The 13367-nt window shown below is 45.2% G+C and overlaps 1 protein-coding gene across 1 annotated transcript in view; it reads left to right on the top strand.

Annotated features, from left to right (window-relative positions):
* Positions 1-277: 277 nt before the first annotated feature.
* LOC110531272 (sortilin) overlaps positions 278-13367 on the top strand; it is a 50680-nt gene continuing 37590 nt past the window's right edge. The window contains exon 1 of the mRNA XM_036988931.1: positions 278-837. Within this exon, the coding sequence (XP_036844826.1) occupies positions 574-837 (264 nt within the window). The 5' untranslated portion in view covers positions 278-573. The remainder of the gene's footprint in view (positions 838-13367) is intronic.

Below are 13367 nucleotides of genomic sequence, written 5' to 3'. Positions count from 1 at the left end.
ATGCTTATAAACATGTATTCCTATTGATGTATATTTAATTTGATAATTGTACATATTCGGAATCATACATATTAACAAATATTGATCAAGCTCACTGAAGGGACAAATCATTCCATAATATAATAGCTGTCGTGCCCTCAACCAAGCATGGGAAAGCTATTGTGAGGTGGGATGTGCTATTGAGGTCTTGACCAATCAGAAGACGAATTTCTCGTGTCAAACACAGCAAAAGCCAATCACAGTGGGCTGTCTGCAAAGGGCTATCCAATATCAATGCCATTGACACAATTTCTGGCCAAGCAGTTGCACGGTGGACAATTGGACGTAATGCATCTCGGCAAATTAATGCGCCTGATTTGTTTTTAGAAACGGAGTTTATGACCGGTCGGTGGAGAGGATACAGAGCCGCAGTAGGCTACCATTCGCTGTCAGGGCTACTGGTTTTTTGTTGATGTCATCGGTAGCCGTGTTCGAACCGGAGCGACCGTCAATTTATAGTCAGGATTACTAGAATAACAAAATAAAGCCTACAATAAAAAAGTAACTAGGTTTTTTTTTGTGCGCACAGTGAATATGGGAATTCTAACGCGCTGTGTTTTACTTTTTTTATTCCAGCATTTGACGTCCGCTTATGATTTTAAAGAAGAACTAGACAACGGACAGTATGCATTTGTGAAAGATCCTAGTTTGAATATCGAAAAGAGATCTGCAGATGTAGAATTATTCCAGTTTGACTCTGAATCATCCGAACACATTCGGAGCAGGAGAAGCGCTGATCAAGGGGACTGTAAAAGTCTCCAGGGATTCGACACCAAGTTGACTAACAACACCCACACCGTAAGTTAACCCTGCAGGTCCGGTTTGACTTCTCTTCTCACCGGTATAATAGGCTAATGTCCTGCAGGTGACACGTTACCTGGACAATTATCCTCACAATAAGAAAATTACTTGGGTTTTAACAGTACAGCTGATTTTTAAAAAAAACCGTTAACATGCAACTCACCACACATGATCTATTCGCCAGCTTCTTGCATGACACCAATCTGTCATGTTTCACAGCTCACTCAATTGTAGTCAAGCCAGTTGATACTGACACAAGTAGGCTACTGTATTTAAAGATTACTTCAACCCCATACAGAGCAGGATTACGGGTTAATATTCAGTTTAGCATCTCTGTAGCTAATTGTTTAAGGGTACCTGTAAGTCATTTATCAAGTTTAATCTTTAGTGAGTTTCGCATCCAGTTGGTCTGTAATATGGTTGTAATACAGTAGCTATAGTTATACAATGATCAATTCTAATGGTGTATCTTGCCCTAACTGCATTGAGGCCATTATCTAGTCAGTCTAGTGTATGTACACACATACTTGGAGTGGGGTCCCGAAAATATTGACACCCTTGATGAACAATAATGTGTCAAATTTATAATTAAAATACTGAGCTATTGTATGCTCATCTTTGGGGGAAATTATTATTTTATACTAATTCAATTGCTCAGAGAAAGAGGTATTGTTTAACAAGTCAGTTTTGGGTTTTTTTTCTCCAAAAGTTAGGGGTCAAATTTATTGACACCCCTAAAGATTCTTCTGAAATAAAGTAGTCCAAAGTGGAGTACTTTGGCCCCGTATTTCTAGCGCTCAATGATGACATCAAGCTTGTGAATCTACAAACTTGTTGGATGCATTGGCAGTTTTGTTTTGGTCGTGTTTCAGAAGTTTGTGCTTGCTTAGCAATGAATGGTAATAATGTATCGTGTCATTTTTTTGGAGTCACTATTTTTCCTTAATAATAATGGTAGTATCCACATTAATGTAGAAGTGTTTAGGCGAATTTGTAGAGTCATAATCTTGATTGTAGTAATTGCGTGCTAGGAATATGGGACCAAATACTAAACTTTTGACTACTTTATTTATAAGAATCTTTAAGCCTGTCAATAATTTGGACCCCTACCTTTTTACTTGTTAAAACAAAATATATTTCTCAGAGAAATTGTATCAGTATAAAATAATATCATTTCCACATTGATTTGAGCATACAATAGCTAAGCATTTGAATTGTTTATTTTATACAGTCATTATTTGCTTATCTTTATCAAAGGGTGTCAATAATTTCAGACCCTGCTGTATGTGTCTCTCACCTGTTCTCTAGTGGTTAGGAGTCTGCCCTATATTTCCTCCTAGGCATGATGATGATGCTGCTGTCCTTCATACTAGGCCTGGCCTAACTGCCTGCTTTTTAATTTTTTCTGCTTCAGTGTGTACAGAGGGGGAAATTAGCATTATTTTTCAATAAGAGAACAGGTGAAACCTAGTGTTTGTTTGGCAATTTAGGTGACTCATAGAATTCTGCCACCTATACTTCTGACTAGGCCTGGCCTGACTTCTTAGTGTTCGTGATCTGCCTCCGTGTGTCTGGAGGCCTATGGGTGGTTTTAAAAAGGCAATCTGGTTTTTCATGAAGTTCTATTGCCTGTGTGTATAGAGGAAGTGTTTCTTTGTAAGGGAAGTGTGTGTGTGTGTGCGCGTTTGGTTGTTTGGCAATTAGGTTACAAGATACACACATGCAAAGTGTTTCTGCATTTGAGAGCACATTCTTAACATTTAGACTATACAGTAGAACAGATGCATTATGGGCTAGACCCATATTGCTATGTTTTTGACTATACATTCTTAACATGTAGACTATGCAGTAGGCCTATACTGTAGGCAGAAGTGATTTTAAAATTGGGAGTAGATTATGAAGTTCTTTCCACTCATAGCCTGGTTCCTCTCTAGGTTTCTTCCTAGGTTCTGGCCTTTCTAGGGAGTTTTTCCTAGCCACCATGCTTCAACACCTGCATTGCTTGCTGTTTGGGGTTTTAAGCTTGGTTTCTGTACAGCTCTTTGTGACATCAGCTGATGCAAGAAGGACTTTATAAATAAATTTGACTGACTGTCTTTCTTAATGATGTTGTCCTCAACCACTGTGCTCTAACTAAGGACATAGTGTAATTTAGGATCACCAGATATCTTTTGGAGGCAGGGTTATCTTACTATCCGGCTGTGTCAACACTGGACAGATAGACCAGCTTAACAACGTCCTATCCAATGCATCCGCATTCTACTCCGCAAACAAACAGCATACCCACAGACAACTCGTTGAGTTAGTTCGTAGTTCCTGCTAAGAATTTGTGTATGTCAAGTTCTTGATGTCCTTGTAGCAAGTAGCAACAAATTGCATTTAGTATAAACATTTAGTTGGAATTAGTACCTTTTTATTTATAATATGTCCTTCTAAATAATATGTTCCTCCTATGTCTGACTGTGCATGATGTCATGATAATTACATCAGCCAGCTCGACATGCGCCAGAGGAGGAGGACTAAAGACCCCGAATGGCACGCCAGGACCTGAGGGAAAAGAGCAGTGTCACCACCTCTGACACAGGTTTTCTGTAAACAAATCTGTGCACCAAGATGCAATTCGATGCAAATTTACTGTTGGAGAAAAATACCCTTTTATAATATAATCATATTAATTGTTGCCGTGTGGCATAGACTACTACAGTTTAGTAGAGGTGTTTTTAGGACTTCCACATGGGGATTTTCCTTTAGCAGGGTCCACTTGTGGTAAATTCAATTGATTGAACATGATTTGGAAAGGCAAAAACCAAGCCATGAGGTTAAAGGTATTGTCTGTAGAGTTCCTAGACAGGATTGTGTCGAAGCACAGATCTGGTGAAGGGTACCAAAACATTTCTGCAGCATTGAAGGTCCCCAAGAACACAGTGGCCTCCATCATTCTTAAATGGAACAAGTTTGGAACCACCAAGACTCTTCCTAGAGCTGGTCGCCCGGCCAAACTGTGCAAGCGGGGGAGAAGGGCCTTGGTCAGGGAGGTGACCAAGAACACGATGGTCACTCTGACAGAGCTCCAGAGTTCCTCTGTGGAGATGGGAGAACCTTCCAGAAGGACAACCATCTCTGCAGCACTCCACCAATTAGGCCTTTATGGTAGAGTGGCCAGACAGAAGCAACTCATCAGTAAAAGACACATGGAGTTTCTAAAAGGCACCTAAAAGACTCTCAGACCATGAGAAACAAGATTCACTGGTCTGATGAAACCAAGATTGAAATCTTTGGCCTGAATACCAAGCGTCACATCTAGAGGAAACCTGGCACCATCCCCTATGGTGAAGCATGGTGGTGGCAACATCATGCTGTTGGGTTGTTTTTCAGTGGAAGGGACTGGGAGACGAGTCCAGGATCGAGGGAAAGCTGAATGGAGCAAAGTACAGAGAGATCCTTGATGAAAACTTGCTCCAGAGCTCTTAGGACCTCAGGCTGGGGCGAAGGTTCACCTTCCAACAGGACAATGACCCTAGGCACACAGCCAACACAACACAGAAGTGGCTTCGGGGCAAGTCTCTGTATGTCCTTGAGTGGCCCAGCCAGAGCCCGGGCTTGAACCCGATCTAACATCTCTGGAGAGACCTGAAAATTGCTGTGCAGTGACATTCCCCATCCAACCTGACAAAGCTTGAGAGGATCTGCAGAGAAGAATGGGAGAAACTCCCCAAATACAGGTGTGCCAAGCTTGACGTGTCATACCCAAGAAGACTCTAGGCTGTAATTGGTGCCAAAGGTGCTTCAAGAAAGTACGGAGTACCTTCCAGTTCTCTGCAGCCAATGACTGGAACGAACTGCAAAAATCACTGAAGCTGGAGACTCATGTCTCCCTCACTAACTTTAAGCACCAGCTGTCAGAGCAGCTCACAGATCACTGCACCTGTACATAGCCCATCTGTAAGTAGCCCATCCAACTACCTCATCCCCATACTGTATTTATTTATGTATCTTGCTCCATTGCACCCCAGTTTCTCTGCTTGCACATTAATCTTCCTCATGTCTATCACTCCAGTGTTTAATTGCTATATTGTAATTACTTCGCCACCATGGCCTATTTACTCCCATACCTCATTTGCACACGATGTATATAGACTTTTTCTACTGTATTATTGACTGTATGTTTGTTTATTCCATGTGTAACTCTGTGTTGTTGTATGTGTCGAACTGCTTTGCTTTATCTTGGCCAGGTCGCAGTTGTAAATGAGAACTTGTTCTCAACTAGCCTACCTGGTTAAATAAAAGGTGAAATAAATAAATAAAGGGTCTGAATACTTAAAAAGTAAATGTGAAATTTCAGTTTTTTTATTTGTAGTACATTTGCAAAAATGTCAACTTGTTTTTGCTTTGTCATTGTGGGGTATTGTGATGTCATTATGGGGTATTGTGATGTCATTGTGGGATATTGTGATGTCATTGTGGGATATTGTGATGTCATTGTGGGGTATTGTGATGTCATTGTGGGGTATTGTGATGTCATTGTGGGGTATTGTGATGTCATTATGGGGTATTGTGATGTCATTATGGGGTATTGTGATGTCATTGTGGGGTATTGAGTGTAGATTGATGTGGGGGGAGGGAAAAACAATTGAATCCATTTTAGAATAAGGATGTAATGTAACAACGTGTAAAAAGAGGAAAATAAGTCTATTCCAAGGTGCATTGATGCTGTTCAGACCGCTTGTGGCATCACAACACCCGTTTTAAGACGCTTTGTGGCTTCTCCTTAGTTTTGGCAGAAACCTGTATGTGCTTCTGATAACTTAATCCCCCCCAAAAAAATATCATCTGTGGTTGAATTAAAATATTTAGCCTATTTGACCTATTTTTTTCCCCCCCCTATTTTCTATATTTTGTAGGATAACCTACAAATGAAGACCTCCAAACTATGAAATAACACATGGGATCATGTAGTAACCCAAAAAGTGTTAAACAAATCAAAATATATTTTAGAGTTGAGATTCTTCAGTAGCCACCCTTTGCCTTGACAGCTTTGCAATGACAAAACTGCACATTTATAGTGGCCTTTTATTGTCTGCAGCACGAGGTGTACATTTGAGAGGGATCAACTCATGAAACATGGGACCAACACTTTACGTATTGCGTTTTATATTTTTATATAAATTATATATAAATAAATATTTTTTGTTCAGTATATAAATGGATAAACCCATTGACGTCACACCATTCATTCCTATGACTCAATGGCGCATTTGAAATCAAGGAAGTCGATTTTTACCAACAAAGATGGCATCTCGTGGAGAATACTTTCAAGACATAACATGCCCAGTTTTGAGCTAGTCCAGGAAGTGACGTTGAAGGCTACCTCAGTGTTGCCCCCACTCATTGAGGATCTCACGTTGAAGGCCAACCTGGGTACTGAAGGCTGCCGGGAGTAACTCAATTATCCTTAACTTCTTCTGTGTGTTTATAAAAAAAATATCATAATAATCAGGGCTCAGGTCCTCAGAGAGAGAAAGAAAGAGAGAATTAGAGAGAGCATATGTGGGGTGGCCAGTCCTCTTCTGGCTGTGCCGGGTGGAAATTATAACAGAACATGGCCAAGATGTTCAAATGTTCATAAATGACCAGCATGGTCGAATAATAATAAGGCAGAACAGTTGAAACTGGAGCAGCAGCACGGCCAGGTGGACTGGGGACAGCAAGGAGTCATCATGTCAGGTAGTCCTGGGGCATGGCCCTAGGGCTCAGGTCCTCCGAGAGAGAGAAAGAAAGAGAGAAGGAGAGAATTAGAGAACGCACACTTAGATTCACACAGGACACCGATTAGGACAGGAGAAGTACTCCAGATATAACAAACTGACCCTAGCCCCCCGACACATAAACTACTGCAGCATAAATACTGGAGGCTGAGACAGGAGGGGTCAGGAGACACTGTGGCCCGGACAGGGCCAAACAGGAAGGATATAACCCAAGCATGACATAGCATGACAACAACATGGCAGCAACACAACATGGCAGCAACACAGCATGACAACAACATGGTAGCAACACAACATGGCAGCAACACAGCATGACAACATCATGGTAGCAACACAACATTACAACAACATAGTAGCAGCACAACATGGCAGCAACACAGCATGACAACATGGTAGCAAAACAACATGGTAGCAACACAGCATGACAACAACATGGTAGCAACACAACATGACAACAACATGGCAGCAACACAGCATGGCAGCAACACAGCATGACAACATGGCAGCAACACAACATGGCAGCAACACAACATGGCAGCAACACAGCATGGCAGCAACACAGCATGACAACATGGCAGCAACACAACATGACAACAACATGGTAGCAACACAACATGGCAGCAACACAACATGACAACAACACAGCATGACAACAACATGGCAGCTGCACAAAACATGATACACACATTAATGGGCACAGACAACAGCACAAAGGGCAAGAAAGTAGAGACAACAACAACAATCACACAAAGCAGCCACAACTGTCAAATCAAATCCAATTGTATTTGTCACATACACATGGTTAGCAGATGTTAATGCGAGTGTAGCGAAATGCTTGTGCTTCTAGTTCCGACAATGCAGTAATAACCAACGCGTAATCTAACCTAACAATTCACAACAACTACCTTATACACACAAGTGTAAAGGGATGAAGAATATGTAAATAAAGATATATGAATGAGTGATGGTACAGAACGGCATAGGCAAGATACAGTAGATGGTATCGAGTACAGTATATACAAATGAGATGAGTAATGTAGGGTATGTAAACATTATATTAAGTGGCATTGTTTAAAGTGGCTAGTGATAAAAATGTTACATCAATTTGTCAGTATGAGTGTCCATGATTGAGTCTTTGAATGAAGAGATTGAGATAATGTATGGTACAGCATTAGGTTGGGAGAGGTATGGTACAGCATTAGGTTGGGAGAGGGAGAGGTATGGTACAGCATTAGGGAGGGGGAGGGAGAGGTATGGTACAGCATTAGGGAGGGGGAGGGAGAGGTATGGTACAGCATTAGAGAGGGAGAGGGAGAGGTACGGTACAGCATTGGAGAGGGAGAGGTACGGTACAGCATTAGAGAGGGAGAGGGAGAGGTACGGTACAGCATTGGAGAGGGAGAGGTACGGTACAGCATTGGAGAGGAAGAGGTATGGTACAGCATTAGGGAGGGAGAGGTACGGTACAGCATTAGGTTGGGAGAGGGAGAGGTACGGTACAGCATTAGGGAGAGAGAGGAAGAGGTATGGTACAGCATTAGGTTGGGAGAGGTATGGTACAGCATTAGGGAGGGAGAGGGAGAGGTATGGTACAGCATTAGAGAGGGAGAGGGAGAGGTATGGTACAGCATTAGAGAGGGAGAGGGAGAGGTACGGTACAGCATTGGAGAGGGAGAGGTACGGTACAGCATTAGGGAGGGAGAGGGAGAGGTATGGTACAGCATTAGGTTGGGAGAGGTATGGTACAGCATTAGGTTGGGAGAGGGAGAGGTATGGTACAGCATTAGGGAGGGAGAGGGAGAGGTATGGTACAGCATTAGGGAGGGAGAGGGAGAGGTATGGTACAGCATTAGGGAGGGAGAGGGAGAGGTATGGTACAGCATTAGGTTGGGAGAGGGAGAGGTATGGTACAGCATTAGGTTGGGAGAGGTATGGTACAGCATTAGGGAGAGGGAGGGAGAGGTATGGTACAGCATTAGGTTGGGAGAGGGAGAGGTAAGGTACAGCATTAGGGCGGGAGAGGTATGGTACAGCATTAGGGAGGGAGAGGGAGAGGTATGGTACAGCATTAGGGAGGGAGAGGTACGGTACAGTATTAGGTTGGGAGAGGTATGGTACAGCATTAGGTTGGGAGAGGTATGGTACAGCATCAGGGAGGGAGAGGAAGAGGTATGGTACAGAATTAGGTTGGGAGAGGGAGAGGTATGGTACAGCATTAGGGAGGGAGAGGAAGAGGTATGGTACATAATTAGGTTGGGAGAGGGAGAGGTATGGTACAGCATTAGGGAGGGAGAGGGAGAGGTATGGTACAGCATTAGGTTGGGAGAGGTATGGTACAGCATTAGGGAGGGAGAGGAAGAGGTATGGTACAGAATTAGGTTGGGAGAGGGAGAGGTATGGTACAGCATTAGGGAGGGAGAGGGAGAGGTATGGTACAGCATTAGGTTGGGAGAGGGAGAGGTATGGTACAGTATTAGGTTGGGAGAGGTATGGTACAGCATTAGGTTGGGAGAGGGAGAGATATGGTACAGCATTAGGTTGGGAGAGGGAGAGGTATGGTACAGCATTAGGGAGGGAGAGGTATGGTACAGCATTAGGTTGGGAGAGGGAGAGGTATGGTACAGCATTAGGTTGGGAGAGGTATGGTACAGCATTAGGTTGGGAGAGGGAGAGGTATGGTACAGCATTAGGGAGGGAGAGGTATGGTACAGCATTAGGTTGGGAGAGGTATGGTACAGTATTAGGTTGGGAGAGGTATGGTACAGCATTAGGTTGGGAGAGGGAGAGGGAGAGATATGGTACAGCATTAGGTTGGGAGAGGGAGAGGTATGGTACAGCATTAGGTTGGGAGAGGGAGAGGAATGGTACAGCATAAGGTTGGGAGAGGGAGAGGTATGGTACAGCATTAGGTTGGGAGAGGGAGAGGTATGGTACAGCATTAGGTTGGGAGAGGGAGAGGTATGGTACAGCATTAGGGAGGGAGAGGAAGAGGTATGGTACAGCATTAGGTTGGGAGAGGGAGAGGTATGGTACATCATTAGGGAGGGAGAGGGAGAGGTATGGTACAGCATTAGGGAGGGAGAGGTATGGTACAGCATTAGAGAGGGAGAGGTATAGTACAGCTTTAGGTTGGGAGAGGGAGAGGTATGGTACAGCATTAGGGAGGGAGAGGTATGGTACAGCATTAGGGAGGGAGAGGGAGAGGTAGGGTACAGCATTAGGTTGGGAGAGGGAGAGGTATGGTAAAGTATTAGGTTGGGAGAGGTATGGTACAGCATTAGGTTGGGAGAGGGAGAGGTATGGTACAGCGTTAGGTTGGGAGAGGGAGAGGTATGGTACAGCATTAGGTTGGGAGAGGGAGAGGTATGGTACAGCATTAGGTTGGGAGAGGGAGAGGTATGGTACAGCATTAGGTTGGGAGAGGTATGGTACAGCATTAGTTTGGGAGAGGTATGGTACAGCATTAGGTTGGGAGAGGGAGAGGTATGGTACAGCATTAGGGAGGGAGAGGGAGAGGTATGGTACAGCATTAGGGAGGGAGAGGGAGAGGTATGGTACAGCATTAGGTTGGGAGAGGTATGGTACAGCATTAGGTTGGGAGAGGGAGAGGTATGGTACAGCATTAGGGAGGGAGAGGGAGAGGTATGGTACACAATTAAGTTGGGAGAGGGAGAGGTATGGTACAGCATTAGGGAGGGAGAGGTATGGTACAGCATTAGGTTGGGAGAGGGAGAGGTATGGTACAGTATTAGGTTGGGAGAGGTATGGTACAGCATTAGGTTGGGAGAGGGAGAGGGAGAGATATGGTACAGCATTAGGTTGGGAGAGGGAGAGGGATAGATATGGTACAGCATTAGGTTGGGAGAGGGAGAGGTATGGTACAGCATTAGGGAGGGAGAGCTATGGTACAGCATTAGGTTGGGAGAGTGAGAGGTATGGTACAGCATTAGGGAGGGAGAGGTATGGTACAGCATTAGGTTGGGAGAGGGAGAGGTATGGTACAGTATTAGGTTGGGAGAGGTATGGTACAGCATTAGGTTGGGAGAGGGAGAGGTTTGGTACAGCATTAGGGAGGGAGAGGTATGGTACAGCATTAGGGAGGGAGAGGTATGGTACAGCATTAGGGAGGGAGAGGTATGGTACAGCATTAGGTTGGGAGAGGGAGAGGTATGGTACAGCATTAGGTTGGGAGAGGGAGAGGTATGGTACAGCATTAGGTTGGGAGAGGCAGAGGTATGGTACAGCATTAGAGAGGGAGAGGTATGGTACAGCATTAGGTTGGGAGAGGTATGGTACAGCATTAGGTTGGGAGAGGTATGGTACAGAATTAGGTTGGGAGAGGGAGAGGGAGAGATATGGTACAGCATTAGGTTGGGAGAGGGAGAGGTATGGTACAGCATTAGGTTGGGAGAGGGAGAGGAATGGTACAGCATAAGGTTGGGAGAGGGAGAGGTATGGTACAGCATTAGGTTGGGAGAGGTATGGTACAGCATTAGGTTGGGAGAGGTATGGTACAGAATTAGGTTGGGAGAGGGAGAGGGAGAGATATGGTACAGCATTAGGTTGGGAGAGGGAGAGGTATGGTGCAGCATTAGGTTGGGAGAGGGAGAGGAATGGTACAGCATAAGGTTGGGAGAGGGAGAGGTATGGTACAGCATTAGGTTGGGAGAGGTATGGTACAGCATTAGGTTGGGAGAGGGAGAGGTATGGTACAGCATTAGGGAGGGAGAAGTATGGTACAGCATTAGGGAGGGAGAGGTATGGTTCAGCATTAGAGAGGGAGAGGTATGGTACAGCATTAGGTTGGGAGAGGGAGAGGTATGGTACAGTATTAGGTTGGGAGAGGTATGGTACAGCATTAGGTTGGGAGAGGGAGAGAAATGGTACAGCATTAGGTTGGGAGAGGGAGAGGTATGGTACAGCATTAGGTTGGGAGAGGGAGAGGTATGGTACAGCATTAGGTTGGGAGAGGGAGAGGTATGGTACAGCATAAGGTTGGGAGAGGGAGAGGTATGGTACAGCATTAGGTTGGGAGAGGGAGAGGTATGGTACAGCATTAGGTTGGGAGAGGTATGGTACAGCATTAGGTTGGGAGAGGTATGGTACAGCATTAGGTTGGGAGAGGGAGAGGTATGGTACAGCATTAGGGAGGGAGAGGTATGGTACAGCATTAGGGAGGGAGAGGTATGGTACAGCATTAGGGAGGGAGAGGGAGAGGTATGGTACAGCATTAGGGAGGGAGAGGGAGAGGTATGGTACAGCATTAGGGAGGGAGAGGTATGGTACAGCATTAGAGAGGGAGAGGTATAGTACAGCTTTAGGTTGGGAGAGGGAGAGGTATGGTACAGCATTAGTGAGGGAGAGGGAGAGGTATGGTACAGCATTAGGGAGGGAGAGGGAGAGGTATGGTACAGCATTAGGTAGGGAGAGGTATGGTACAGTATTAGGTTGGGAGAGGTATGGTACAGCAGTAGGTTGGGAGAGGGAGAGGTATGGTACAGAATTAATTTGGGAGAGGGAGAGGTATGGTACAGCATTAGGTTGGGAGAGGGAGAGGTATGGTACAGTATTAGGTTGGGAGAGGTATGGTACAGCATTAGGTTGGGAGAGGGAGAGATATGGTACAGCATTAGGTTGGGAGAGGGAGAGGTATGGTACAGCATTAGGTTGGGAGAGGGAGAGGTATGGTACAGCATTAGGTTGGGAGAGGGAGAGGTATGGTACAGCGTTAGGTTGGGAGAGGGAGAGGTATGGTACAGCGTAAGGTTGGGAGAGGGAGAGGTATGGTACAGCATTAGGTTGGGAGAGGGAGAGGTATGGTACAGCATTAGGTTGGGAGAGGTATGGTACAGCATTAGGTTGGGAGAGGTATGGTACAGCATTAGGTTGGGAGAGGGAGATGTATGGTACAGCATTAGGGAGGGAGAGGGAGAGGTATGGTACAACATTATAGAGGGAGAGGTACAGTACAGCATTAGGTTGGGAGAGGGAGAGGTATGGTACAGCATTAGGGAGGGAGAGGGAGAGGTATGGTACAGCATTAGAGAGGGAGAGGTATGGTACAGCATTAGGTTGGGAGAGGTATGGTACAGCATTAGGTTGGGAGAGGGAGAGGTATGGTACAGCATTAGGGAGGGAGAGGGAGAGGTATGGTACAGAATTAGGGAGGGAGAGGGAGAGGTATGGTACAGCACTAGAGAGGGAGAGGTATAGTACAGCTTTAGGTTGGGAGAGGGAGAGGTATGGTACAGCATTAGGGAGGGAGAGGGAGAGGTATGGTACAGCATTAGGGAGGGAGAGGGAGAGGTATGGTACAGCATTAGGTTGGGAGAGGGAGAGGTATGGTACAGCATTAGGGAGGGAGAGGAAGAGGTATGGTACACAATTAAGTTGGGAGAGGGAGAGGTATGGTACAGCATTAGGGAGGGAGAGGGAGAGGTATGGTACAGCATTAGGTTGGGAGAGGGAGAGGTATGGTACAGTATTAGGTTGGGAGAGGTATGGTACAGCATTAGGTTGGGAGAGGGAGAGGGAGAGATATGGTACAGCATTAGGTTGGGAGAGGGATAGATATGGTACAGCATTAGGTTGGGAGAGGGAGAGGTATGGTACAGCATTAGGGAGGGAGAGGTATGGTACAGCATTAGGTTGGGAGAGGGAGAGGTATGGTACAGCATTAGGGAGGGAGAGGGAGAGGTATGGTACAGCATTAGGTTGGGAGAGGGAGAGGTATGGTACAGCATTAGGTTGGGAGAGGTATGG

The sequence above is a fragment of the Oncorhynchus mykiss genome, chromosome 9 (genome assembly GCF_013265735.2).
Source record: "Oncorhynchus mykiss isolate Arlee chromosome 9, USDA_OmykA_1.1, whole genome shotgun sequence".
NCBI lineage: Eukaryota > Metazoa > Chordata > Actinopteri > Salmoniformes > Salmonidae > Oncorhynchus > Oncorhynchus mykiss.
This window is presented reverse-complemented; position numbering and strand designations above follow the sequence as displayed.